Genomic DNA, 26,301 nt, shown 5'->3' on the forward strand with positions numbered 1-26,301 from the left:
TGTTGCCTTTCCAACACCAGCCATTTCCTGTCTTTCAAAGTCAAGTGGAAGTTTTCCATTCTGTGGTTTTCCTGTCTTGATACAAGCAAGCACATTTTTTCCCTTATATTTTAACTGTTTGGAGACCAATACCAAAAACTGCTCACAGAGCTTCCTATTTACAACTGATTGAAGAAATTTGAAAGAGCTGATCAAACATCAGAGGAGCAAGATCTTTGCTTGTTCATGTATTCACTGAGCATGAGAGATTGAACTTGTCTTCACAAATGCTCCAGTGCTCTTCTATAGAAAATTAACAGACATAATGCCAGCAGGCCTCCCTGCAGGCAGCACTGCAGTAACACCCAGTACAGAGGGAAACATGGAGAAAAGGAAACAGATGTTGAAGTCCCCATACTGTAATTACAATACAGCATGAGAGAGTTAAAATTCATGTCCTTCGGTCTAGGCCAGCAGGAGCTTGGGTCATTTTGAACATGGTCCTGTGGAATAGAAGTACTTCTGTTTCCTATGTGCTGTTGCTGGATTTTTTTTTTTTTCCAATGAACCACCGGGGAGCAAGAATTAATAATGTGTTACCTTCATGCTGTTGCATCTGGTGTAGCCATTACTATCTATGCAAGCATTATGCAAATTTGGTGCAAGTTATATCTGCTTTGCTGAAGTACTAGTGATCATGCGAGCCAGCAGAAGCCTGGGCCTTTTCATGTCAAAGTCAAGGAATTAAGAAGGGAAAAATCTATGGGGTGTCTTTTTCAACCTTGGGGCCTTTCACATACCTTTCTTTACCTCCCCAATAAACCAGTTCTAAGCTCTTAAGAGCCAGCACGATTATAATGCTCTGACACTAACAACAGATGAGCAACTAAGGAAGCTTGTGGATTTTTTATTAGAGTGCATATCTTTGTCCAGAATCAGTAACAAATAGGTGTTGAACAACGATGGCTCTGCTGTTTGCATGCTCTCCTTTCATCTCCCGACTGCAGTGGGTCAGGTTACTACTTCATGTATATCAAAAGTACCTTTTGATAGTATGTGACATCCAGCTTAATTTCCTTTGCTTCTCCTGCTGCGCTATCTGCATCATTTTCCAATTAAGCTGTATTTTCCTTCTAACTCACCTGGTGAAAATAAACACACACCCATGCAACTTGCACTTCTTGAAGGGCTGTTTGAAGGAACTTTGCATTCATCTGCACGGAGGAAGGCAACAGCTTGGCTAGAGTCCAGAGTAAAGTGCATGTGCTCTGTCCATGGCCAGTCCACCCAGCCAGGCTTTTTCAAAGCTTATGCCTTGATTGCCAGTCAGAAACAAACATGCTACAGGCTGCTGGATATCAATCAGTAGAGCATCAGATTGTTTTATATGGGTTCTCCTACTTATGTGTTCCCTGAAGCCACAGTACCGTTTCACTCTCCTGGATGGATTAGATTCACCTTGGGCATGTCCCAAGTAGTTTCAGATGGGTTGGCCTGTCATGAGTCACAGCTAATGATTCTTCTTAGCTTGACCAGCCTGTATCTAGTTCTTCATCAATGCTTCCATATAACATCTCTCCCTTCTCCAGTAATCCTTCTCTCCTCCTTACACTCCGAGACTAGTCTTTGAAAGGCCTTTGCCACTCCTACAACTTCTGAAAACCTTCTCCCATTACAAGTTTCCCATTGAGCCTATTGCTCATACTCTTCCCACCTGGAAGACAGAAGTTTTCAGAGCTGAGCCCACTGACACAGACCACTAGTTCCCCACTAGCATAACCCAAGACCGTATCCCCCAAGTTGACAATGGCCTTCCTGACATTCTCCCCAAACAAAGAAACATTGAGGTTGGAAAAGACCTTTAAGATCATCAAGCCCAACCGTTAACCTAGCACTGCCAAGTCCACCACCAATCATGTCCCTAAACACCACATCTACAAGTCTTTTAAATACCTCCAGGGATGGTAACTCAACCACTTTCCTGGGCAGCCTGTTCCAATGCTTGACAATTTTTTCAGTGAAGAAAGTTTTCCTAATATCCAATCTAAACCTCCTCTGGCACAACTTGAGGCCATTTCCTCTTCCTTATTGTTTGTTACTTGAGAAAAGAGACCAATACTCACCTTGCTACAACCTCTTTTCAGGTAGTTGTAGAGAGCGATAAGGTCTCCCCTGAGCCTCCTTTTCTCCAGACTGAACAATCCCAGTTCCCTCAGCCGCTCCTCATAACACTTGTGCTCTAGACCCTTCACCAGCTTCATTGCTCTTCCTGGGACATGCTCCAGCACTTCAGTGTCCTTCTTGTACCGAGGGGCCCAAAACTGAAGACAGTATTTGAGGTGCAGCTTCACCAGTGCCAAGCAGAGGGGGATGAATCACCCCCCTAGTCCCACTGGCCACACTATTTCTGATACAAGCCAAGATGCTAATGGCCTTCTTGGCCACCTGGGCACACTGCTGGCTCATATTCAGCCAGCTGTCGACCAACACACCCAGGTCTTTTTCCACCAGGCCGCTTTACAGCCTCTCTTCCCCAAGAGTTGCATGGGGCTGTTGGACGCAAGTGCAGGACCCAGCACTTAGCAGCATTGAACCTCATACGGTTGACTTCGGCCCATCGATCCAGCCTGTCCAGATCCCTCTTCCTACCCTCCAGCAGATCAACACTCCCGCCCAACTTGGTGCCATCTGCAAACTTATGGAGGGTGCACTCAATCCCCTCATCCAGATCGTTGATAAAGATATTAAACAGAACTGGCCCCGATACTGAGCCTTGGAGAAAACCACTTGTGACCAGCCACCAGCTGGATTGAAGTCCATTCACCACAACTCTTTGGGCCCAGCCATCCAGCCCAGACTATGCCTATCCAAGCCATGAGCAGCCAGTTTCTCTAGGAGAATGCTGTGGGAAACAGTGTCAAAGGCTTTACTAAAGTCCAGACAGACAACATCCACAGCCTTTCCCTCACCCACTAAGTGGGTCACCTTGTCACAGGAGATCAGGTTAGTCAAGCAGGACCTGCCTTTCATAAACCCATGCTGACTGGGCCTGATCGCCTGGTTGTCCTGTACATGCCACGTGCTGGCACTCAAGATGATCTGCTCCATAACCTTCTCTGACACCAAGGTCAGACTGCCAGGCCTGTAGTTCCCCAGATCCTCCTTCTGGCCCGTCTTGTAGATGGGCGTCACATTTGCTGGGACCTCCCTGGTTAACCAGGACTGTTGATAAATGATTCAAAGTGGCTTGATGAGCACTTCTGCCAGAACCCTCAGTACCCTTGGGTGGATCCCATCTGGCCCCATAGACTTGTGTGTGTCTAAGTGGTGTAGCAGGTCACTAACCATTTCCTCTTGGATTATGAGGCTTCATTCTGCTCTCTGTCCCTGTCTTCCAGCTCAGGGGACTGGGTACCCAGAGAACAACTGGTCTTACTATTAGAGACTGAGACAAAGAAGGCATTAAGCACCTCAGCCTTTTCTTCAGCCTTTGTCATTTTGTTTCCCCCTGCATCCAATAAAGGATGGTGATTCTCCTTAGCCCTCTTTTTGTTGCTAATGTATTTATAGAAACATTTTTTATTCTCTTTTATGGCAATAGCCAGATTAAGTTCTAGATGGGCTTTGGCCCTTCTAATTTTCTCCCTGCATAACCTCATGACATCCTTGTAGTCCTCCTGAGTGGCCTGCCCCTTCTTATACAAACACTAGCAGGAATTTGGACTATTCATACTCAACAATATTTACTCAACATACTCAACAGACTTCTATCTTGTTTCCCAACGACTCACAAAATCTTTTTTTTAGCTGGCAGAAATATTGAATAATTAAAATAATCAGGGCTGTGTAAAACTACTTGCATTTTTATGTTATTAGGCATTGTCAGTTAATACACTAAATCTTTACGCTGTTCACTCAAGGGAACTACTTCACATTACAGTAGAAGGTTAACTTTTCTTTAACAATGGTTTTAAGCTCTCTGGTGTTTGTAACATTCATCTGAGAAACCTGAAACCATCAAGTCAAACCCAACTCTGAGGCAAGATGGTAGAATACTCCTTATATCAGTGGCACTGCACCTTTACACAAGTTATGAGGCTGGTCCAGTATTTCCTTTCCATATTGATAACTGGGACAGATTTTAGATCTAACATAAGAGGGTATAAATCCCTGTAATGCACCTTGGTCTTATTTACTTCAGGCCCACCACCAGCCTAATACTTTCAAATAGCAGAAATTTGTAATCCACTAGTTAACATTCTTTTCCCAAGTTATTCCAAAGCAAATCCAATTTAACCCTGATTTTAAAGAAGGACCTAGCCCACTATAGGCAAATAGCACTGGTAACAGAGTCATCAGTAGACAAAGCACTGATAATTTTGTCATCCTCTTTCAAGTATCTGCTTTAGGGGAAGAGCTCTGGGTTTTATTAAAGTTCCAGCAGTGTGCCTCCCTCCTCTGTGCCCCAAGTGCTTAAACACAAGAGGGTTACCAAAGAGGTTAACCTTCAGCTCTGCTATTTGCAACAAGTGTTCAGTGCCACAAAGCTGAAGGAAAGTTAAGAGAGTCTTGCAACAGTTCCACATATAGTCAGCTGCCCTAATCAACCTTGTCTCAGAGAATTCTCTGTAAGGTGTAGTTATCTTAAAGCGCAGTAACAGTCCATTAGAGTTACACCAGTAAAATTTCAAGTGTCACGTGTGGAGGTTCTTCAGAGGTTTAGATGAGCTACGGTAGGCCTTTAAGTTTAATGAACTCTGCATTTGCTTAACTAATTGGTGCTTGAAAGTCCAATTTTCCTCTCTTATCTTTTACACTGGCATCATTTCACCAGTATCACTTAAGTTGCTTCCAATTTGTAACATCATGTGAAAGACAGAATCATACCCTGAAAGTCTAGAGCAATAAGGAGCACATCAGGGCAAAAGCCTCTTCATCTTGAACAAAACAAACAAACAAAAAAATCTCATCATCAAAAGGAAACTCAACCACATGCACTCCAGACATTATTAGGACTGAAATTAGTCCTTCAGCTTAGTCTGGTTCAGAGCTGGCAAGCACAGCATGCCTGGCCTTGCCTGCTAACTTAAACCAAGCTGTCCTCTAAGGTTTACTAGTGCTTATGAACTTCCAGAAGGCATCTGGTGGAAGTTTCATTTAATGACAAGACCTCCTGCCCAGACCAAACGGGCTCGTTTCTTCAGTGAGGCATGCTTGGTTGGGCTACGTAAGAGCACCACATGGTATTGGAGTTGTGAGGAAAAAGAAATATGACCTCAGATAATATCATTATATCAAAAAACTAAGTTTGCAGCTTAATATCTTTAACATCCAGTTAAGGCCAAGGTGACTCACTGAGTGCTCCTACTAAAGATTCTTGGTCCCACCTACTATGACTGTCAGTAAGATTACACATCAGTACAGAGATCCATTTCATCAGATGCCAATCCAGTTGCCATATCTAAGAGACTCTGAAAAGCCAGGACTAATGGTATTTAGTGTCTTGGAAAATGTGAAGTCCGCTGATGAAGCTGAGAATGAATGTGTCACCTTCTGCCACTTCTATAGTCAAACAACCAAATCTGCTCATCCTGAACAAGAGACATGAACAAAGCAGGCCCTTTCCCACCTCAGATAAAAAGTTTTGCTAAGCTAAAGAACACTAGTACTGCATATGGCAGTACATAACTATGTTCCCACCAGCCCACTTCTTCCCAGAAACAACAGAGGAGCAGTTGGCAGGTGGAGAGTTCTCAATAACAGGTGGCAAACCAGTGAAAATAAGAATGAAAGAAATGTCTACATAAAGCAAGGACCTCTAAGACTCAATGTTAGAACATCTGGCTCTCCACTGCCTCAGAGGTCTTGGTGGAGTTACTTCCTGCAGGAAATCTGAAGTAAGCAGATGCAATAGGAACGATACCAAAGGAGCCTTATATAGCATTCTGCACTACATCTTCCAAACACTAATTTCCACCAGATTTTTTAATATATATACTTGGAGAAGTGACAAACTACAGATCGCTCTGCTATGGACTTTAACTGCAAATAACCAACAAAAACAACAAATAACCAGCTTCTATTTCCACTTCTATTAAACAGGACAATTCAGTTTAGAATGGTCATCTTTTTACCAGAAGACCAGAGGAACACCCTCTTTCAACCACATTTTTACCATGGACATTGAAAAGCCATAAAAGTTAAACAAATCTCCTTAATTTCTTCCTATGTAAAATGGAATTCACAACACTTTTTTTTTTTTAAGCTTTACAGGGCGCTTCTCAGATTTCCTGCTTCTAAAATGCCTCAAAGGGAAGTCCAGTCTAAAAATGAAACCACACCATTACTTCCTCAACAAAAGTCTGATTCCAAAGTTGATAGAACACTTTTGCAACCATTATCATAATATGTAACCCATAAAGTATTTGAAATTCATCTCAACTCAAAAGATTGGTATAATAACTAATTTGAGCTGGTTTATTTTAATTTTTTAATTAATTTGGCAGAGCTTACATGTCTGCTTTAAAAGGATAAGACAGCATGTGTGACCTCACTACAGAGTCTATGTCAAGGCAAAGAATGCATGTTCAAAATCTCATTTATGATCAAGTTTTTCTGTGTATATCTTTTAGCTTATTAATGAGAAAGTGGAATGAACAATTCAAGAAAACCAGTGAAAGAAAAAGGACAGCTTTTCAATTAGGCGCTTAGACTTTGGGATAAACAAATTCCTCCTTTTCTGCTGGCTTTTGCTATTCCCATATCACATTCTCAGTTCAAAGGAGGCTAGCCACTGCAGGTATTGTGAACTCAGTGCTCTCAGTGCTACAGGTATGGCAGGATGGAGGAATGAATGGCTTCCTTAGCACCAAGGGACAATAAGAACTTACCTTCATCTCCCCAAAGCTTGCCAACTCCAACTCACCGAGAGTCAGGTTACTTAGAATGGAGAGGGGCACTACCCACTGGCATCCTTGCTGAAAAAGGTATTTCTTCCCCCAACACAAACTACAGAAAAGAATGTTATTTCAAGCTCCTTTGAACTTACGTAAGATAGAGCTAGTAGTGCCGTAGCTCTTTTCTGAAGTATATGCACAAGATGAAACCGAGATAGGTGTGGAGTGGACAAAGTACTTTATCACTTGCAGACTGATTTGTCAAAATCCAGCCTGCAATTTCACATATTTTTCTTTTTTTCTCTCTCTTTTTTTTTTTTTTTTTGAAGGGGAGGTGGGGCCGAGAGGGCCAGGCAGAAGGTGTTTTTTCAAACCTGTGAATGCAACATTCAGCAGCCAAGCTCAAAGGTTCCTGCTGCTCCTGCAAAAAAAGGACAAACAAGTCCTTTTCGTGTCAGCTATGTCCAGCTGGAAATGTCACAGCTTTGTCACAATGGAACAAAGCATGCCTGGTATCTGTTCTTTCAAAAGGTCTCTTAATTCAAACAAAGGAAAAATATTCACATCTGGAAGGGGTCATAGGCAGGGGGAGGGAGTAGAGGAAGGAAAGTTCAGATGGCAAGTCATAGCAGTTGCTGTTTGTCTAATTATTGTACGGCCTGTTCTGGCACTTACCGATCAACTTAAAAAAAGAAAGCCAAGAGTTAAAATAGCAATTTTATTATTGATTGACCTCAGAAGGCCAGATGAGACACACCTCTTCACTTTTGCTCCATTCATCATACCAGAACACAGGCTGAGTGAAAAGACCCCTTGTGACCAGTCTGGCAGTAGCTCCTCTTTTTTTTAATAAAGAAAAAAATTATTGTTGTGTATGGAATCCAAGTTTCCTTTAGAAGATCACAACCTTCACTTTCAAAGTATGTACACATACTGGAATCCTGCCCTTTCCGACAGGTTTATTTGAGCATCTGTTTCTGTAAAGATTAAAACCTTCTAATGACTGCAGAGCTGGGAGCCTGTATCAGAACTGAACCACAGGAAGATCAAAAATTAAATGTCTAGTGAGATCAGAGTAAAGGAGAAGAGAAAAAACTTGAGATTAGGACTTCACTCGCTAGGCATGGAAGACCAACTGTAAGAGTTTGCATTACACTCCTAAACTAAAAGTCTTCTCCTTCTTCAGCATTCAGTGCTTCTGAAGATGAAAAACCTCTCCTAGGCTGCCACCTAGCTAGTTAATTTCTTGTATTGTTTTAGGAGCTATTTTAAAAAGCCCTTTTGCTCCAGTCCTTACTTGAATTGACTCCTCCCTTTTGAGCTGTTATTTTGTCCGGAGTTTCAAGAGCAATAAAAACTTGCTGCCAAGTCCCTTTCTTCTCCACAATGTGTTTTATAACCCAGCGTGTAGTTCAGTCTGCCTAAACACTGGGCTAGTACACTGCCATCAGTTTCCATGGAGATGATTAACTCCTCCAGAGCCAGAAAGCTTCACTGTGCTTTTTGCCCTTTCAACACATGAAGAATATGATGGCGTTTACTAAAAATCAGTCTGCAGAAACACCGCATTTTCCAGACAGTTCTAGCTACGGTAAGGATTTACTTTTGCTTCAACCTATCACACAGAACTTCAGTCTTAACCGAACTTGCATTTAAGTAACCTACTAGAGTGAGTTGCTCTTTCCCCTTCTGCTTCGCCTCCTTTGCATTGCCATGATGTCTGAAGGCATGACAGCTCACTGACATCAACTTTTTAAACTACTATGTCTCAGAGCAAAGCCAAGGCATGAGATATAATGAAGAGTCCAGAACATAGAAAGGAGAGATGAAGGAGATTACGTTAACCTCAACCAGAAATCTGAGTAGAAAACAGAAAAACTTTGTGCCCTGAAGTTTAGGAGCACTGTTATATGAAAAATCATAGTTTACCATACTCCAAGTCACTTATGAACCTAGCAAAAATATACTTATCAGCGTGTATTCATAACAACAATGTATTTAACACCATTTTAAGAAGTTGAATTAAACTGAAAACTACCGTTAATCTAGTATAATGGGACCTAACAGAGCAAGAAAGTAGACCTCCCAAAACGCAGCTAATGAAGGCCACATGCTGTCATCAGCTTTAGCTGTGGAAAAACGGTTTCTCAGTCTCACTTTCACAGAAAAGACAATCTCCCTGGCAGTTGCCACTTAGGTGGCACGCTTGTTGACCCAAAGTATGAAAATGGCAACAAGAACTTTGAATATTGCAGTTTCCTGGAATAATTCCCCAGTATAAAACTATTTTATAAATATTTTCCAGGCTATCATCACTGAAGCAAACTGTAACCTTCCCAGCACTTTTAACATGCAATGTTTTTTTTGGCATTCAAGAGCAGATACACTATATAAACTAGACATGAATAACCAGGCATAACTGCAGTTTCTGTAGAAGAGTTAAAAGCAAGAGAGATTTTTTTTTTGCCAATAAGCTTGGCTAACTTGAAAGAGCTACTGGCAGGGTTCATAGCAATGGGTGTTCTGCTGCAGGGAGAATTATTTTCTATTTGACTTCCATAGCAGTTGCCAGGTGGATTTCTCTCCAGACTCTGCTCAGAGTCAGTACTGTATGGGTACTAGCAGTGCAAAGTCCCTCAACACTTTTTACACTGTACTACTAAGATAATCCAGAGGTGCAAGAAGACTTCACTAATGCAGTCCACTCACAACTGCTGCAGTGACAGCCTGTATTTACTGTTATGTGGACATGTGTTCAGTATTAACTCAAAGGACACCACTAATTGTTTTCATATACTTTCATATACAGGGCACTTACCAAGCAGCAACCGTATTTGGTTAACCACCCTTGGCTACAAACAAACCAAAGAACTTGAATCCAGAGTCTCCATTAGCTCTTCCTCTGAGAGATGTTGGGTTTTCCCCTTGTCCCCCATCTAAAGTTAGTGAACATCCTTAGGGATGCTAAAACCCATAGTGGAGAATATCAACAAGGATCCAATAAAAGTGTTTCAACTTCCCAAAAAAGCATGCACGTTTGCACACCTCCCACAGCTGCAAAGATCACAAGGTAGCCTGCAGAAAGCATGGAGACACTTGTCACCTGCTTCTCCAGCCCACAGGCGCAGCACTACAAGCCTGTGTGAGCCGCACCTTCCAACACCAACGGCCATGGGCAGTTCCCTGGCTTGAGAGAACTCATCCTAATCCTGCCTCTTATTCTTTGTCACCAGTTTGTGGAGGAAATTTTGGCTGCCCACACCTCCAATTGTGTTTTTGCCTTGCTGTGAGAAACAAGCCACTCTTACAATTACTGACTTCTTGAAAGTATTTCTTGAAGAGGCTGCCGCCGCTGCTGCGGGACAGAGCCTGCTGCCACAGCACTTCGCTCCCGCCGCCCCTCAGGAGGGCTGGGCGGGGGTCCGCCACCACACACCTCTCCTCTTCCCCAGGCGCAGGCGGCAGCTGCCGAGACATACCCGTCTTGAAAAGTCAGGTCACCCCTCGCCGGTGTAACCCGCCTCACCTCTGCTTTCACTGGGCCACTCGCAGGACGAAGGTTTACTTGTGGTGACAGCCCGACTGCTGCCCGCACCCCCTCGGGGTCCCATAGAACTTTCTAGAGGCGCGGGCTTCGCAGCAGCGGGGCAGGTGCCGCCTCCCCACGCGAGGAGCCCCGGCTCGCCCTCACGGCGCCCGCCTCAGCCTCGGCTGGGCTGCTTCGCCCCGGGCGGCCGAGGGCGAGGCGGCGGCGCCTGCCCGCGGCACTTACCGATGTCGGAGTTGCAGAAAGCGTCCTGCGGGTGGATGGGGACGCAAGTGCAAGCCTCCACCACCAAGTCCCGCAGGCTCCAGCCGCAGAGGAACACGACAAGGAAGCTCAGCCACGCCGTCATGTTGCCCCCGAGGTGCCTCCTCGCTTCTGCGGAGCAGGAGGGCAGCCGCTGTTTTGTTCGCCTGACTTTACTCTTCGCTTCCTAACCGCTCGCGCGCCGCGGCTGCCTGCCTGCCTGCTCGCGCTGCCCCTCTCTCTCGCTAGCCTCGGCAGCGCAGCCTTCGCTCGGCAGGACGGTGCGAGCCTAAGAGCACGGCAGGTCCGCGGCTCCCAGCAACTAAGAGGTACGGAGCGGTGCAGAGCTGCGCTGCGCCGCGACAGGCCGGTGCGCGGAGTTATAGCCTCGATCGCGCCCTCTCGGGCTCCGGGGGCGCCGCCGCCCCCGACCAATGGGAGCCCCGCATTACCTCATCGGCGGGAGAGGCCAGGGGGCGGGGCGGGGCCCCGGCCGCGGCTTCAGCGCCTTATACGGAATAGTGCGGGGAGCGCCGCGCGCGGGCGGCGGTTGGGCGCCGCGCGGCCGGTGGCGCAGGTAGCCGGCCGCTCTGAGGCGAAGTCCTCATCCGTCTTCCGCGGCTGGTGCCGCTGCCGGGCCGGGGTGTGAGACTCTTAAAAACTAGTTGTAGCTCCGAGGTATCTGTCCCGCGACCGTCAGTGCCCGGGCGGTTCTGGCCCCGAGGAGTCCCCCGCCACTCCAGTCAGGAACAGCCTCCCCTCAGCCGCCCGGCTCCGTGCCTTAGGGTGCAAAAAGGCACCTGGAAAACACAGGCGGGGTTTGTTGTCCGCTTGAAAAGCTTGGGCTGTTTGCCCTCGAAACCATCTCGGCTGTCTGGCAAGCTGATTTTTAAACTGGAGGAGGTGAAATAGTATTTTAAAGGGTTTTCAGAAAGCGAACAGAAAACACAAGGGGAGTGCAGCATATTACTTCTATTGCTCTTTCCATAGGCAGTGAAAAAGAGGACGGAAGAGAAGAAGGACAAGACCTAGTTGAACTGTAAACCAGGATTTCATCCTGCAGTTTTTAAACCTGCCCAAATGCTCCTTCTCCTGCCACTGCACCACCACCACCCATCACTCCCCCTTCACCAGGCTTTTGGTCAGCAAGGGGTCATAAACTGCTAAAACCGAGCTGGGACAAGCATATCTACCCAGGCACTCCCAACATTTAATCTCAAAGTATATTTTAGCAGGGCAGCTTTAGTGGAATTTATAGAAAAATCCTGTTAGTTTTGTTTTCCCTTATCCCCTTTTGGAACCGTAAATTTCTATCAGCTGTAGAAATCTAAATGTTACAGAAGAGCTGGGGCTGTAAGGAAGGAGATTGCCAGCCACAAGATACAGCCAGCCTTGTTATCCTGCAAAGGGGACTGAGGGGTGATTAATCACAGTATCAAACCAGTGTATATAATGTCAGAGTACTTTCCACGGGGTTTACAAGACTTAAGCATGTCTAGTTATAAATTATGCTGGTATTAAAGGCCAGGGACCAGCTGTCCTAAATTTCTAAATAGTCAGCTAAGTCTTTAGATTTACAATTCTGCTCCATCTGGGTGAAGCACAGCCTGCCTACACCTTTTCTTTAATCATACTGTCCATATAAAATTAAAACCTCCAGTCTTATGGAAACACAGGCTTTTATTTAGATTATCAGTACCCACAAGCTCCAGGATGGGTGTTGCTGGTAGAGATCAAGGTTACAACGCTGACAGTGAGAAATGCAGGTTCCTACCCTCGCTGTGACACAGACAACCTGTGTGACAGCTTTGCCCCAGTGTGCTTCAAATTCCAATCTGTGTAATGGGGATAACAGTGATGGGAGCGTCTCATGAATCTGTATTAGTGAACACACTGAAAATATTAGATGCTGTTGAGGTACTAACGGGTCATATAATTATGTATGAGGCGTATGAAGCAGGGTATTAAACAGGACATTAGATTTAGACACATCTGTGTCTGAATCGCTGGGCCCCCAAATTACAATATGAGAAACCCTATGCAAAAAACTCCTTAGGTACTTGGACTGTCTGCTCGAGGTACTACAGCTGAAGTTGAATCCGTCAGATTGGACTGTCATTTCAGTCTCTTTGGGTGTAAACAAGGAACAACTCCACCAGCCGCAGCAGAGTAACACGGAAGAAAAATGAGGTGTGTCTGGCACTTTCATTTATTTCTTTGTTGTAAAAAGTTTGATATCACCCGCATCATGATACACCTGGTCTATGAACATCTCAGATCAGTATCTGAGGGAAGTGGACTTATTCCATAACCTGACACTGGTGTAAATAAGAGAGAGTTTGGCCCCCACACAACTAGATTATAATCACAGCTCCAGCAACACCTCCCTTGGCCCTCTGGCCAAGTAACTCCTCTGAGTATCTTTCTTCATTTCTAAATAACACCTTTCCTATATGTTCTGAGGACTAATAAGCTGAATACTTGGTAAAAAGCTTTAAAGATGTTGGGTGCTGTATGAATGCTAAGAGTGAGTGTAATACACAGATGCAGGACGCATTGAGGAGACTGAAAAACAAACCTGTCAGTCATCTTCTCAATTTCTGAAATGGCAGAAGAAGGGGGCTAGAAGTTACACAGGGCCCTCCAAGGCATGGAAGTAAATCATTTACAGTGAGACTGACCAAGCTTGTTAAAGTACCATGGAGCTTGTGCTGATTACAGGATCTAGTTCACTTTTCAGAAGTAATCTGCAACTACTTTTCAGGATGAAAAGGAGTGCCACAGCTTGATCCAGTGGTAGGACACATGTGTGTGGAAGGGATGGTGTGCAGGCTCTCTGTGTGTCAAGGCTTACCACTGTCTTCTATACCACTACTTGAGAGGTGATCCCCAAAATTTTTAATGCATGTGTTAGCATTACCTGAAGTAGTAGTACCTGTGTTCACTCAGTTAGGACTTAGCTGATTCACCTTTTTTGACACCTAGATATTCTTTTTCAAAGAGATTAACTTCTCTACAGTAGTAGGGATGCAGGTTTTTCAACCAGGACTGGATACTGTACAATAATAACAATATTTATTTGCCACTTAAAAGGTACATTTCATACACAGAAACCAGAGTGCTTTATTTTTGTAAATCACAGGTAAATAATAGTCAGGAAAGCTGAGTCTGGCCAGTGGCCTGCTGGGAGGCCTTGGTTAAATCATTTAACTTGCCTGTACATTCATTTTGTCATCTGTAAATAGAGATATTGTATATTATTCTCTGATAATATCTATCAGATATTTGATATTAGGTTCTCTCCTTTGAGACCTACCAGTAAAGTGCACTCTGGAAGAGGCAGGCAGGGGTTCTGAGTGTTTATTTATGTAAGAAAATTTTAATAATGGGGTCAAAGTAACACAGAAAGTCAATGAAGGACCTGAAAGGAGAACTCTCTCTGAATTTCTGCTCTACGTCCTGTCTGCGTGGGAGAAACTGCAAAGAGAAAAAATAAAATAAAAACTAGCATTCAGCTCCTTTGCCTAGATAAAACTTTAAGCCTTATATGGCCATAAAAATGTAGCAGAGAAAGAAGGAGAAAATAAAGACCTTGATCTTCATATGAGAAAATCAGAGTTCACATTTGGTTAATGTCACCAAATAAAGAAATCTATGTTATTTCAGTCCTCCACCAAGAACACACTGTTGAACACAATTAAGGATCTCTCTGCTTTACTGGGCAGCCACACCACTTCATGCTGTGATCTTGTCGGATCCCACAAGCTAAGCATGACTGGGCTGGGTCAATAGTTGGTGTGAAAATTCCCAGGGAAAGCCGTGTCCTGCAGGTGTTGTTGACTGAGCAAAGTGGCCGCCTTCCCTCCGCCCTGCGTGCGGGCGGAGAGGCAGTGCTAGGGGGCACTGCGCTGCAAGGGATGCTCGCGTTTTTTGGCGGATGAAGGCTAGCTTTCTTGCGATGTCTAAAGAAGCCACTTTTTGGAAAACGAAACATGTTAAGCCGGGTTAAATTTCAGGAGAGAGAATGACCTTACGCTTCCATAGATATTCCCTGCAGTTTACATCAGGAGCGTATTAACGATAAGCATTTTTCTTCCACAAGTCCTGCTTGTGCCTGGGAAGGATGATCCCGGAGCTAGCTGCAGAGACAGAGTTAAAAGCACTTTGGGATGTTTCTTCAAGAGGCATAAGGTGTTGCTGTAAATGAACTAAAGGCATATTCACTTCCCTTCTGACCACATTTCACTGTGAGGGATGCCAGGTGCTGGCAGAAAGCTGCTTCTGAACTGACAAAAGCATCTGAATCTAAGTAGTGAAGAAGGGCTTCAACAAACTACAGGAACTGCTGGCCAAAAAACAGAGAGGGAGAGGAAAGAAAGGCAGGGAGAAAGGAAGGGAGGTGGAAAGCGAGAAAGAGGGAAAGAGAGAAAGAGAGAAAAAAATACCCCCACTACCATCATCACCAGAGAAAAAAACCCTGACACATGTAGTGGATGTACACTCCAGCTCATCACCAGATCTCAGCTGGCTTAAACTGAGGATGGCATGAACGAAATCAGGAGACTTCGGCCTGCAGTCCAAACAGTCCTGCCACCTCCATGAACAATATATTAATTTTAACAGCTTCTGAAGCATGGGCGTTTTTCCATCTTAACTGTTCGACAGTAACTTGACTTGATTTATGAGCACAGAGTCCTGCCATTGTAAAATGTCCAGCTGACAAGTTGCTCAAAAGCCTCTTCTTGTCCTAAAAACTTTTCTTGAAGTTGACGATCCTCATATCTTTTACACCAGCTCAACATCACACCCTCTAGGAGATATCACTGTTTTTCAGCTTTTATGCAGCAGATGGGAAAGATGATGTTTTCAGAGCCATCTGATGTCTTTTTTAACAGCACCATCAGAGCATGTCGTAGAGCAGTACAGAGTGGTCATGCATTGCATTAGCAAAAGATTCTTGTATTTCCTGATTATCAGTTTGTTTTTCAGAACATCTGTTTTTTCTGACACTGTCCTTTGAGAATACTGTTTTGTTTAAAATGTTCGTATTTGCTATGATTTATGAGTGTGGAAAAGGTTGGAAAAAACTCCTCCACTATTAATTCCTCTTGTATCAGTGAACTTCCTATGCTACTTAAAATAAGAAGACTATCTTCAAAAATGTCTTTGATTCTATAAATACATATGAAAAAAATTCATTTGATCTCTTTCTCTGAGGTTACAAAGGAATTATGTCACCTTCCTGTCTGCAAGCCAGACATAGGTAACACTCTATCCCATCCCAAGCTTTTAATTACCATTAAACCTTCATCAGCTCTAACAGTTCTACATTGTGTTCAATGTTCAAGGACCCTTTACAGATTTTGCTTACAGAGAGTGTCCAGCCTGGGAGCAGACCATAGGCACCAGGAGTATTATAGTATAAAGGATAGCAGAATATGCAACCACCCTCTCAGTCGTGCAGGGATCCTCCAGTCCGGCTGTAATGTGGCATCAGCTGCAGAAGGGCAACCAGGAAATATCTCTTAACAGCCTTATCAAGCTGAAAAGGTTTCCTGCACATGACTGCACTCTTTGGCCCCAATCCAGCAAAACACTAAGGCACATGTTTGACTTTAAGCACACAAGATGCTCTACTGAAGTCAACAGGACCATTTACATGCACAAAGTTAAATATAAGCTTAAGTGCATTTCTGGATCAGGGCCAAAGGGCTCAGTACCATGCAGGGTTCAAGCCAGGAGGCTGTGATTAGATGGTCTGACAGAGTCAGGGGGGAGAACACGATGTGATTTTCTTGGCTCTACCTGCCTATGCCTCATTCAAGCAATTAATTTTCTCTCGATTTTGTTTATAATAAGTTTTTCCATTTCTCTTGCTTTGCTTTCATGATGCTGTAGCCATCTCCAAATTGAAGGTTTTTCTTTTTCAAACACTTCTAAACTGCATCAATAGCTTTAAGTGACTGAACGAAGAGATTTCAGATAGATGAAGTGCTTCAAATGGTAATAAGAGCTGGTGTTCCCAGAGCTTTGGAGGCTCACACTAAGCAGAGAAGAGAGTGAGAGCGATTGAAAATCACTTTTCTGTTGTTCCTTTGTGTGAACTGGTTTCTGGCTTATGCAATGCACAGTAATTAAAATGACTGAAATGCCTCACATTTTTAAGAGAGCTTTAAGGCAGCTCTGTGGCATTGTGGCCAGCAGAGTTCATGAGCAGATTCATGGCTGCAATCAACATTTGACGTTTCTGTCAGCCTAACTTGAAGAAGACAATATCTCTGCAGAGGCCTTGGAGGGGAGTTTGAGGAAGAAGGAGTAAACACAGAAAAGCAGTAACATCTGCTCTCTGCATCAGCTCCATGAGCAGCTGTGGGGCAAGCCTTCCTTTCAGTGAGATGAGAGCCTAAAGGTTGGTGTGGTCATCAGAGATCTCATTGCTTGCTTTCACTGGAGCCTTAATGTCCTGCCCAAATTCAAGTGTGGGACAGCACTTACACGTTCTGTATCTCTCACTGTAGTATCACTCATAGTGCCTCCTCCTAGGTACTGTACAGGAAATGTTTCTTTCTCTGAGAAAGGGTTTACATTTGAGTACTGGCCACTGCAGTTGCTGGGTGTATTTGTGGGGGTCCAAACAGCTCCCTGATGTTTAGCAGACAGAGAGCCTGTCAGACTGATAAGTATCTCTGGTCACAGCGGGTTGCTCTCCCTGTGATGAGGTTCACTCTGCTCGGCAGTGGTAATGGAGTTTCTAGCTGCTTTTCGGGCATCCTGGCACAGTCCAGAATTGCATTTTCCTATTTTCCATTTTTGTCATTGAAGGTGGCTGGCCACTGCATCCCTGATCTTCTCTCAAGAGCTGTCTTGGCTTCTCACAGTGATGAAGGGCCACAGGGAAAGCTGAATACAGCCCCTCTCAGAAGGGGAGCTGACTGGCCTGAGGTTATGAACTTTCTGGCATGTTAAGCAACCAGATCCTCCTCCCCTCACCTCTCTGCCTCTCACCAACCTTCTGAGGACACAAACTGAGCCCACTCCCTCATCCCCCAGCATAACCTTTCTCCCCTTCTCCTACACATCAGAGGGCACTGTCAGGATACAGTGGTCTCCACAACCCTGTGTGAGTGTAGGGAGGTAGAGAAAGATCCCTGGCAGAAGGCAGTAATCCTGTATCTCTTAGACCATCCTGAGGCTAGCAGAGCTGCAGTCCCTCCATGTGCAGTAGGCGAGCCAATCCCTAGCATGTGCCACTGGTTTTAAAGCATGTTGGAATCCCCTGGAATCACCATACTTGCAAAAAGCAGAAAGAGCAGCACCACGGGGCTGGCATTCCTCTTTTTGTTACATTAATGAGCCTGAAGACAGCATCAGGCTGTCAGGTCTGAAGGAAAGGTCTTCTCAGAACAGGTGCAGCTGCAGGAAAAGTTGCTGTCTCTTGCCTCTCCCTGCACAACCTGCAGAAACTTCCTGCAGGAATAAGCCAGTCACTTCATCTCTATAGTCCAGCTGTTACTAGTTTCTCACCTGATTCTGCAAAGAAAGGTGTTAGTTATGAGAACGGTCTCTGATGATGAGGATAGTGTCCCAGTAGGGAACGAACTCTTTGATTCCTGTCATGTATGTCAGCACATGGGTGTCAAAAGTGAGCAGCAGTTCCTCTGGGTGGAGATCCCAACAGAGATTGTTTCCTTGGCACAGGATTTTTTTTAAATTCAAATTGCCTTTTTCAATGCTTTTGTTCCTATGTTCTCCAGACAATGCTGTATTGTAAACAGTAGCTGACTGCTCACTTAAGGCAGGGCCTTCCCGCACAGATTCAACAGTCCCAGCCGGTAGAAGCTGGGGGATTTCTGATGTGAGATTTCAAGGACAGATCCCTTTCTTCTCTGGACCAAAAGGCAGCACTTCTGTTCCCTCACTCTTTTGGAATTTTTTTCCATAAATCTTGGTGTACAGTGTGAGACAAAATATGAGGAGATGGTAGATCTGCAGCCTGGAGTGAGGACTCAGTCGTTTGTTTATTGTCTTGCTCTTCCTGAGTGAAGAGCAATCCATTCATCAAAGGACCTTTTCAGGTCAGCAGTGTGAGTTCCACACCTAATGTATTAACGTTAGGAGTGAAAAGATCAGTGTTTGATTTAGCACAGATGTGAGAAAATAGTATTCTTTCTCCACTGAACACAGAGGGAGCAATCTACAGCCCCTGTTGCCCTTTCCTTTACTCTGAATGCCCTGAGCTATCCCTTAGTTGTGACTTTCCATGTGCTTCAGAGGGGTGTTTCTGTGGGGACACAGAAGTATGGAAAGACATCACAGCGTAAATACAGAACCTTTCTGTTCATTTAGCAAAGTAGCCCTGGTTTCCGTTTCACTGTGAGTGATAACGGGCATTGTGCAGCAAGAGTTAATCTGTAACCAGATACAGCATGGCTGGAGGTGAAGCCAAGAAAGAGGAACGGAGCAAACTTCCTCTGTTTTTCCTTCACACTGAATGAAAGTATCTTTACCAGGCACTGTAGGGCTAGGATTATGACCACATGCTTTATTAGCAGAAGCTTAAAAAAACAGACTCCTATACTAACAGGGTTCAACTCTTTTGATTTTAACTTGGCTTGTAGCAAGAGCAACACGGTAGCTCACAGTGGGGTGCTCTTCTGAAGGGGAGGCACACGGTAAATATACTTGCACTCCACTGGTACTACCCAGAAAGAAGGACTTCAAATGCATAGCAGAGGCAGCAATGGGAACTACCCAGAGCCAGCAGGAACCAGGAAGATGTTGAATGTGTGTATGGTTTACACACCAGGAGTTCAGCTGTGAAGGTACCAAAGCCTGAACATGTGCCCTGAGTGAGAAAACACCTTTCTGTAGCTTGCCCTTAGTTAACAACGCCACCAAATCTCACCCGGAGTGCTGGCCAGGGGTTTGGCATCAGCCCAAGTGGTCTGCTGTGAGAGCCTGGACTGCTCCAGTGCAGTGGTTTGTCACAAGTGCTAAGAGGCTGGAGAGGTACTGAACATTTTTAGTGGTAGCAGGTGTCCAACATTAGCTGAGTATAGCACAATCTCCTCTCCTGTCATGACTATTATGCCTATTGGCTGACAGTTGACTGAGGGGCTGCTCCACAGCATAGCTCCCATTCTTGCCATCTCCCAGTAAGTGCGCCAGTTATTTTAGCAATGCTTCAAGCTAACTGCAAGAAGAGATTGATCTCTCACCACAACAGCCAGGGAGGAAGGAGGGCTCTCCCTAGACACCTAGCTGATGTCAGGGAGGAAAGTGCTCTCAGTGTAAAGGTTCTGCAATGCACGGGGGGGATCTACAGTTTTACTCATGGGATAATTCACAGAAAACAACCAACAAAAAGTCTGAGCAACAGCAGTTTCTGCCAACAGAGAAGTGGCTCCCCAGCAGACTTTCCCCAGCACATGACAGTGTGAAAATTAGATAGACAAGTATTCTATGTATTTTCATTTAAGCCGTGTCTTCATGTCCTGTAGATTACAACCAAGCATTTTTAAACCAAAATCTTGCTTCCTCTTCTCTCAGTTCAAGTTCAAGTTCAGCAGAACCACCATCATCCCAGTGAGAGGAAAGGGAAGGGAGGGATGGAGGTCTGCCCAATGCAGGCAAATCCTTAGTGCAGCTAGAAGAGAAGACACTAATCTGGTCTCCTTTATCTCACAGTATAGCTATGGGAATCCCTTCTGAAGGCATTGCAATTCTCACTCCCACTGTTCAGATTAAATGAGGTATTGCTGGAGAAAACCTCCCACAGATACTTGCATAAAGTCACATTTGTTTCAAGGAATTTGTTGTGCCAAAGAAGCAGGATCATCAAACAGAACATAGCCTGCCTCATGGAAGGAGGAGCAGGCTAGGAAGGGAGTATTTTGCTTTATTTGAAATTGATTTCCCCATCCGGAATAAACCTTCACATCTGAACATCATATATAATGGCATCTTAGCCTAGAGGGGCTAGTATAGCATTAGTTGTGCATGGCTGTAAGCAAATAGCACCACAGAGAGCTGGCTGGAGGAAGCAAAAACTTATTCCAGCGAATGCGAGAGCATTTTCTTCTCTTCCTTGCAGAGACAGAACCTAGCTCCTTAGCTCAGACAACGCCTCCAACTCCCCTAAGGTGTTTTCACAAGTATGAATGCAATTACTTTAAACAATCTTCCCCCACCACCACCCCGCTATAATCTGAAGGACAGGCAGACATAGCCATTCAGTTTTATTTTGAAAAAAGACTTTTGAGAATATGAATGAGAAAAGAGGAGAAGCTGGTGCTGCAAAAAAAAGCCCTTATCCCATCAGGCGTCTCTGGGAAGGAGGGAGGAGGGCAGCTTTTAAAGCCATGCCCATGGCTGCATATCAGGGATAGTTCTCAAAGGATTCCCTTAATCAGATTCTGCAGAAGATAGGCTGTCTCTCTCTAATTCACTCTATGTCTTATTCTAAGGCCATATGCTCTGGTCACATGAAGATTTACAGTCTCAAATTTACTGGTCTCAGAGAATCTAAAAGAATTATGCAAGAAATCATGTTCCATGATAACTGAGGCCTCACACAGCCGTGCTTTCTAAAGACTGCTTCTAACTCGATATACGGCCCCTCTAGGGCTTTGGAGCCTTTCTGGGGGAGACGGAAAAGGAGAAAAAGGGGGAGCTGCTGATCACTACCATATGTGAGAAGCATCTCTGTCTGCACGTGGGTGTGACGTCCGTGTTATCTCGGAGGCTGAGCTCTGCATAGCCCCCCTGTTTCCTGTTTCCAGTCAGCAACTTGCTGCTGGAGCAGGAATCCCGTATCACTCTGTACTGCAGTTACAAAAGAGGAAAATGATGGCCAGTGGAGGGGGAAGGGTTGGGGGAAATCCTCTTAAATAGCCATGTAGAATGTCTGGGCAGGGATGTGAGCCAGGAGTCCTCAGAGGCAGCAGAGTAAGTGGGAGTTTAGCAAACAACTGTTTTCTTTCTTTGACTAGTGTTCCTCAGAGACCTCAGCACTCCAGTTCTCAGAGCTAATATTAGCTATTTGTGGTTGGCCTGTTCCTAATGTCCCTTTCCTATATCTCACACACACTGAACCTGGGATACTCTCTGTGGGCTGACAGATGACGTGAAAACCTCTAATCTGCAGGTCAAATATCAAGAATGAAGTGGGATCAGGAAACTGGAAGCACGATGTTATTTTTTCCAAATAAGGGAGATATATTCATATTAGAAGTTCTTTGCATACCAAGTTGGGGGGGGGGGGTTAGAGTATATGAAGGGAATGACTTATTCTTGAAAATTTTATGGTAACCACCAAAGATGTTATCATCCCATGGACACTGCCTTTTGTATGCAGACTATGACTGACATGTTTTCATTATTTATTGGCACTGCTCTTCTGTAGGAAAACCAAAACCACAATGTCCCAAACACTGTACTGATACATAACAGGCAGAGCGAGTCTCTGCCAAAGGGCACAAGAGTACATGTTAGGGTTCAAAATGAACACAGTGGCAATAAAGCTGTGATGCCAGGAGTGAAGGAGTTTGCAGCATGTGGCATTCATACTGTAGATGCCATGTTCATGGAAGTCTGAGTCTTACCTGCTTTACATTCCGGTGATGATTTGATGTCAATGCTTTATTTTCCATAAAATCTATGGAAAGACTATACAGTCTGGGATGAAACTGATGTCCAGAGGTACCACAGGGTATAAAAGGAAGGTAAAAGGTTTAGAATGACTCCTCCTGTTTCAACCAAATTTTCCCAGAAACATGAGCAACAGATGGCACTTTTTCTTCCCCTAAATTTCTTGTGGATACCCTCTCCTGATCTCCACTCCTCTCTACACACAAATCTGTAGACGGTGCTCTGCAGGCCCGAAGTGTATGCTCAGAGTGGTGTATGTGTGGGACTGGAGACAGTAAAAGGGTGTATGGACCCTTAAGGTATCTGGAAGAGATGCTGGCTCCACTCTGTAAGAAAACTGAGTCCAGGGCCTGGGAATCAGATCAGTAACCTTATTTTTAGTTCATGGATTTAAGAAGGCTTTGAGTCAGGTGAGGAATTCTGGGAAGCTGTTTAGGAGGAGAAAAATGTAGTTATTATGTCCCTCAAGGACAGGAGAGCACAATTCCTTGAGATGACAGAAGCCAGGTTTGTGTTATTAATTGGGCAGACAGCCCTGGTTTTGTGTTGGACCGGAAATGAAAGACTGACTAGGACATCTTGGACAAGACTGCCTCTAGCACTCTGCTCTGGCTGGCAGGCAGCAGTCAGCCTCCATATAAAACAGACCTAATGACCTGCCCATCCCTCTTCCTCAGGCCCTGCAGGTATTTCCCAGGTCAGGCTATGCTGCACAAGGAGCTATTTTCCACTCTGCAGAGACCCAGCCAGGACACTGCAGTCAGCATCACTGTTAGCAGAGGCACAGACAGGCTGCTTGCAGTAGGGAGAAGCCCAGCAGTGAGCAGAGCACATGTGGGGGCACAAGGGCCATCTCATGTTGTCTCTGGCCTCCCACAGATCCCTGGGAACATTGCTGATTGCTGAAGAAGCCCTTCATTTTTAAGAGCAGTTGTTGGCAGCTTGTTTCACTTTCAGATAGAGATTAAGTTCTGTCCAAACTGAAGGAATGGACGGAGGGAACCTCTCTCCTCCCCCACCTCCAGGTTTTCCTAATAATCCCTGGGCAGATGGACACAGTCATGTGAGTCCTTGAAACTCTGTCCACTTTGGAGGAGTAATGGGTGTGGTGCCATGGACACGGCCAGATATCCGTGTTTCTGTGTTGCCCTTCACAGAGAAGCTCACTGTCCTCCAAAGACTATCAACAAAATCCTTCCTGTGGGGACTTCCAGCTCTGCCTGAGCCAGCTGTAAATTCCTTTGAGGCCAAGACTAAGAAAACTGGAATCCTGGGAGGACCTTGGTACAGTCCCAAAACCATTTCCACTGAACCTTCCCAAAAATATGGTTTCTCTGACCCAGGAATGTGAGCTCTGTACCAATGGCGAAGCTGAAGTCCTAGACTATTGGCATTAACTAGTATTAGCTCATTATTTCTTTGTGCTCTGTCTCATCTAATATGAAAATCGTTGCCCCTCTGGGAGACAGACTGTCTTTTTATTCCATTTTTGTATAGCACCTGGCACAATGGGGATGCTAGGATGGATTTGAGTGGGGCGCTACCTCCATATAAACAAATAAAAAAAAATAGTGGGACTCCTAGTTTCTCTGTTTACCGCTTTCTTTTTAAGTTGATTATTTTGGAATGAATAATCATAAAGCATCTGAGTTAGCACAGCAAAGCTAACGGCTGCTTCAGCCAGGAAACGGCTGAGAAGCAGGGAAAACAGAGACTGGTGTATAAATTGCCATAGCGCAGTGAGACAGAAGCCATGGACTGGTATGGAGTGGCTGAAGCAGGAGACAGCACAAAGGTAGCTACGTACACAGAGAGCTCCTCAACTGGTCCCAACAAAGCTGGAAGAAAACTACATTTGCTCTAAGGCATATGAAGGTACAGTTCTTCAAACCCAGGACAGCTGGCTACCCCTGGCCACAGGACCTACCAGCTACCTCCTGGCTTGCCAGACCTCATGTTTTTGTACTCTGTCCCTCACCATCTGTTTGTCCTTTTTATGGGAGTGGTGCCTACTGGTTGTCACCCTCTGCATGAACCAGTTGAAAAGTTTGGCTCCCCTACTGTGACAAGTTTCCTGCACATTTTTTGTGCTTCCTTGCACAATACCATTTTTTTTCTGAACATTTGCAGAGATTCTGGAGGGACGTAACACCTCTTGGAGCAAATGCATTCCCCAAAAGCCTTCCCCATGATGTTGTGGCCCCAATTGTCAACACTTTTCCCTCCAAGGATGGAGAATGCAATCCAGGCCTCCCTCCCCTGCCTGGGGTGTCTCTGAAGCAGTAAAGTCTCCAGCAAGCAGCCAGCCAGAATAGCCACCAGCATGTCGGGAAGGGCATGTCCAGGGTGGGAAGGAAGAGTGGCTGCACCACATTGTGTTCCAGGCACGTTTAGTTGGCAGATGGTCCCTAAAGGACTATCGGATGCTGGCACATGTTTAGGACAGCTTCTGGGCTACTTGCACTCATGCTGATAGAGGTAAGGCAAAACGATGCAGCTACAGTCAGCTCCTAGGGGCCCTCTTCCTTCCCAAGGCTTGTCAGCAAAGTCTGAGTGGAGCAGAGAACCTGGCCCCACATCACACCACTTTTACACACCGACTTCTCTGCTTCTTCCTACCTGCCAAAGTAGGAGGGTGGGTGTTTCAGTGAAATCTTCTGTCCAACGTGAGGAAAAAAGCAGATAAAGAACAGCCAAGTGGTGTGCTGTGCTCACACTCTTCCTTGCATCCTAAACTAGACCCATGGACTGACATGAATGGTCTTATTCACTTGGACTCACATGAAATACACACAAGCACTGAGGGGGGGAAGGCTGTCAGGGCTGTTCCCAACTCTAAAGCAGCCCTTTGACAGGACTGGACTTTTTTTTTTTTCCCCCCAGATGAGAGGCTGGTCACCACCACTGCTAGACTCACCTCCACCCCCAAACAGCTGTTTTGCCAAAGGGTGGAGAAGCAGACCTCCTGATTGAGGGTGGAGCAGTTTGAAGGGGAGGAAAGCAGTGACTTCACTTTTTATTAAGTAATAGCAGAGCAGGGTGTGCATCACTCTGAAAAACAAGACTTAGGGTGGGGGCAAATGCTCTCTGCAGCATCTTATGCATGGAGCCTTCCCCTTTGTGGGAAATAAGCAGAACACACCATTCTGAAGAGGGAATTCAGAAAGTTGAAGATGCAGTAGGTTAGACACCTTATAATCTCATTTAAGGGGATCCAAGAAGAGCATCAAGGTGAAAGGGCATGTAATGGTGAAGGTGGTTTGGGCTAGACTTTTAGGAAACACTTTCCTCCAGCAGCAATAGAGGAGCATGGGAATAGAGCAACTCCACATGAATGGAATAGCATGGGAATAAATTCAAGTCCATGTGAATAAAATGGGAGTAAAAGAGTGGGCTGGACACACTGCTGCATCCAGCCCTCAGCCAGGGCAAGGCAGGGCAGGGCAACATCAGGGAAAGGACTGCTGTCTGCTTACCCTGGAACCTGGTCAGCCTTGGCTGGAGCACCAATACCGCCATAGCTCAAAATGCCCTGCAGCCTTCTCTTACTCGTGTTGTTGGCCCAGTCTCTGTAAGTAATCTGAAACTCATGGAGTGTATCCAGCTTGTCCCTTCCATGGTGCCAACACACCACTTACTATGCAAATGGGGCGGTTCAGGCAATTTTTATATGAGGGAGGATTCTTGCCCTGGCAAGGGAATTCTTTGTAGACAGAACAGAGCTCCTCAAGCAGCACAGGGAGGGTCAGCTTCTAGGGGAGCAGATGGCACTAGTGTCCATGTACCTTGGGGGATGATGGCAGAACAGATAAAGGTGTCTTTCACAGAGAGTTAGCCACAAGGGGACTGCTGTTTTTAGGTTGGCAACAGTCTCTTCTCAGTCCTGTGCTAGTGAATGAGTATCATAAGGTCTGGATCTATCTCCCCAAATAATCCTTTCCCCGCAGCTGACTCCTGCAGGATTGTATGGGCAGCCTCAGGCCAGTC

At 45.2% G+C, this 26,301-nt stretch overlaps 2 protein-coding genes across 3 annotated transcripts in view; one reads left to right on the top strand and one right to left on the bottom strand.

Moving 5' to 3' along the window:
* TIMP3 (TIMP metallopeptidase inhibitor 3) overlaps nucleotides 1-10,771 on the bottom strand; it is a gene marked incomplete at its 5' end in the record, with an annotated part of 38,224 nt that extends 27,453 nt beyond the window's left edge. The window contains one exon of the mRNA XM_082011303.1: nucleotides 10,648-10,771. Within this exon, the coding sequence (XP_081867429.1) occupies nucleotides 10,648-10,771 (124 nt within the window). The remainder of the gene's footprint in view (nucleotides 1-10,647) is intronic.
* SYN3 (synapsin III) overlaps nucleotides 1-26,301 on the top strand; it is a gene marked incomplete at both ends in the record, with an annotated part of 182,874 nt that overhangs the window by 81,026 nt on the left and 75,547 nt on the right. The window lies entirely within an intron of this gene.

This window comes from Phaethon aethereus (genome assembly GCF_964289735.1).
Source record: "Phaethon aethereus genome assembly, chromosome: 1".
Classification (NCBI taxonomy): domain Eukaryota; kingdom Metazoa; phylum Chordata; class Aves; order Phaethontiformes; family Phaethontidae; genus Phaethon; species Phaethon aethereus.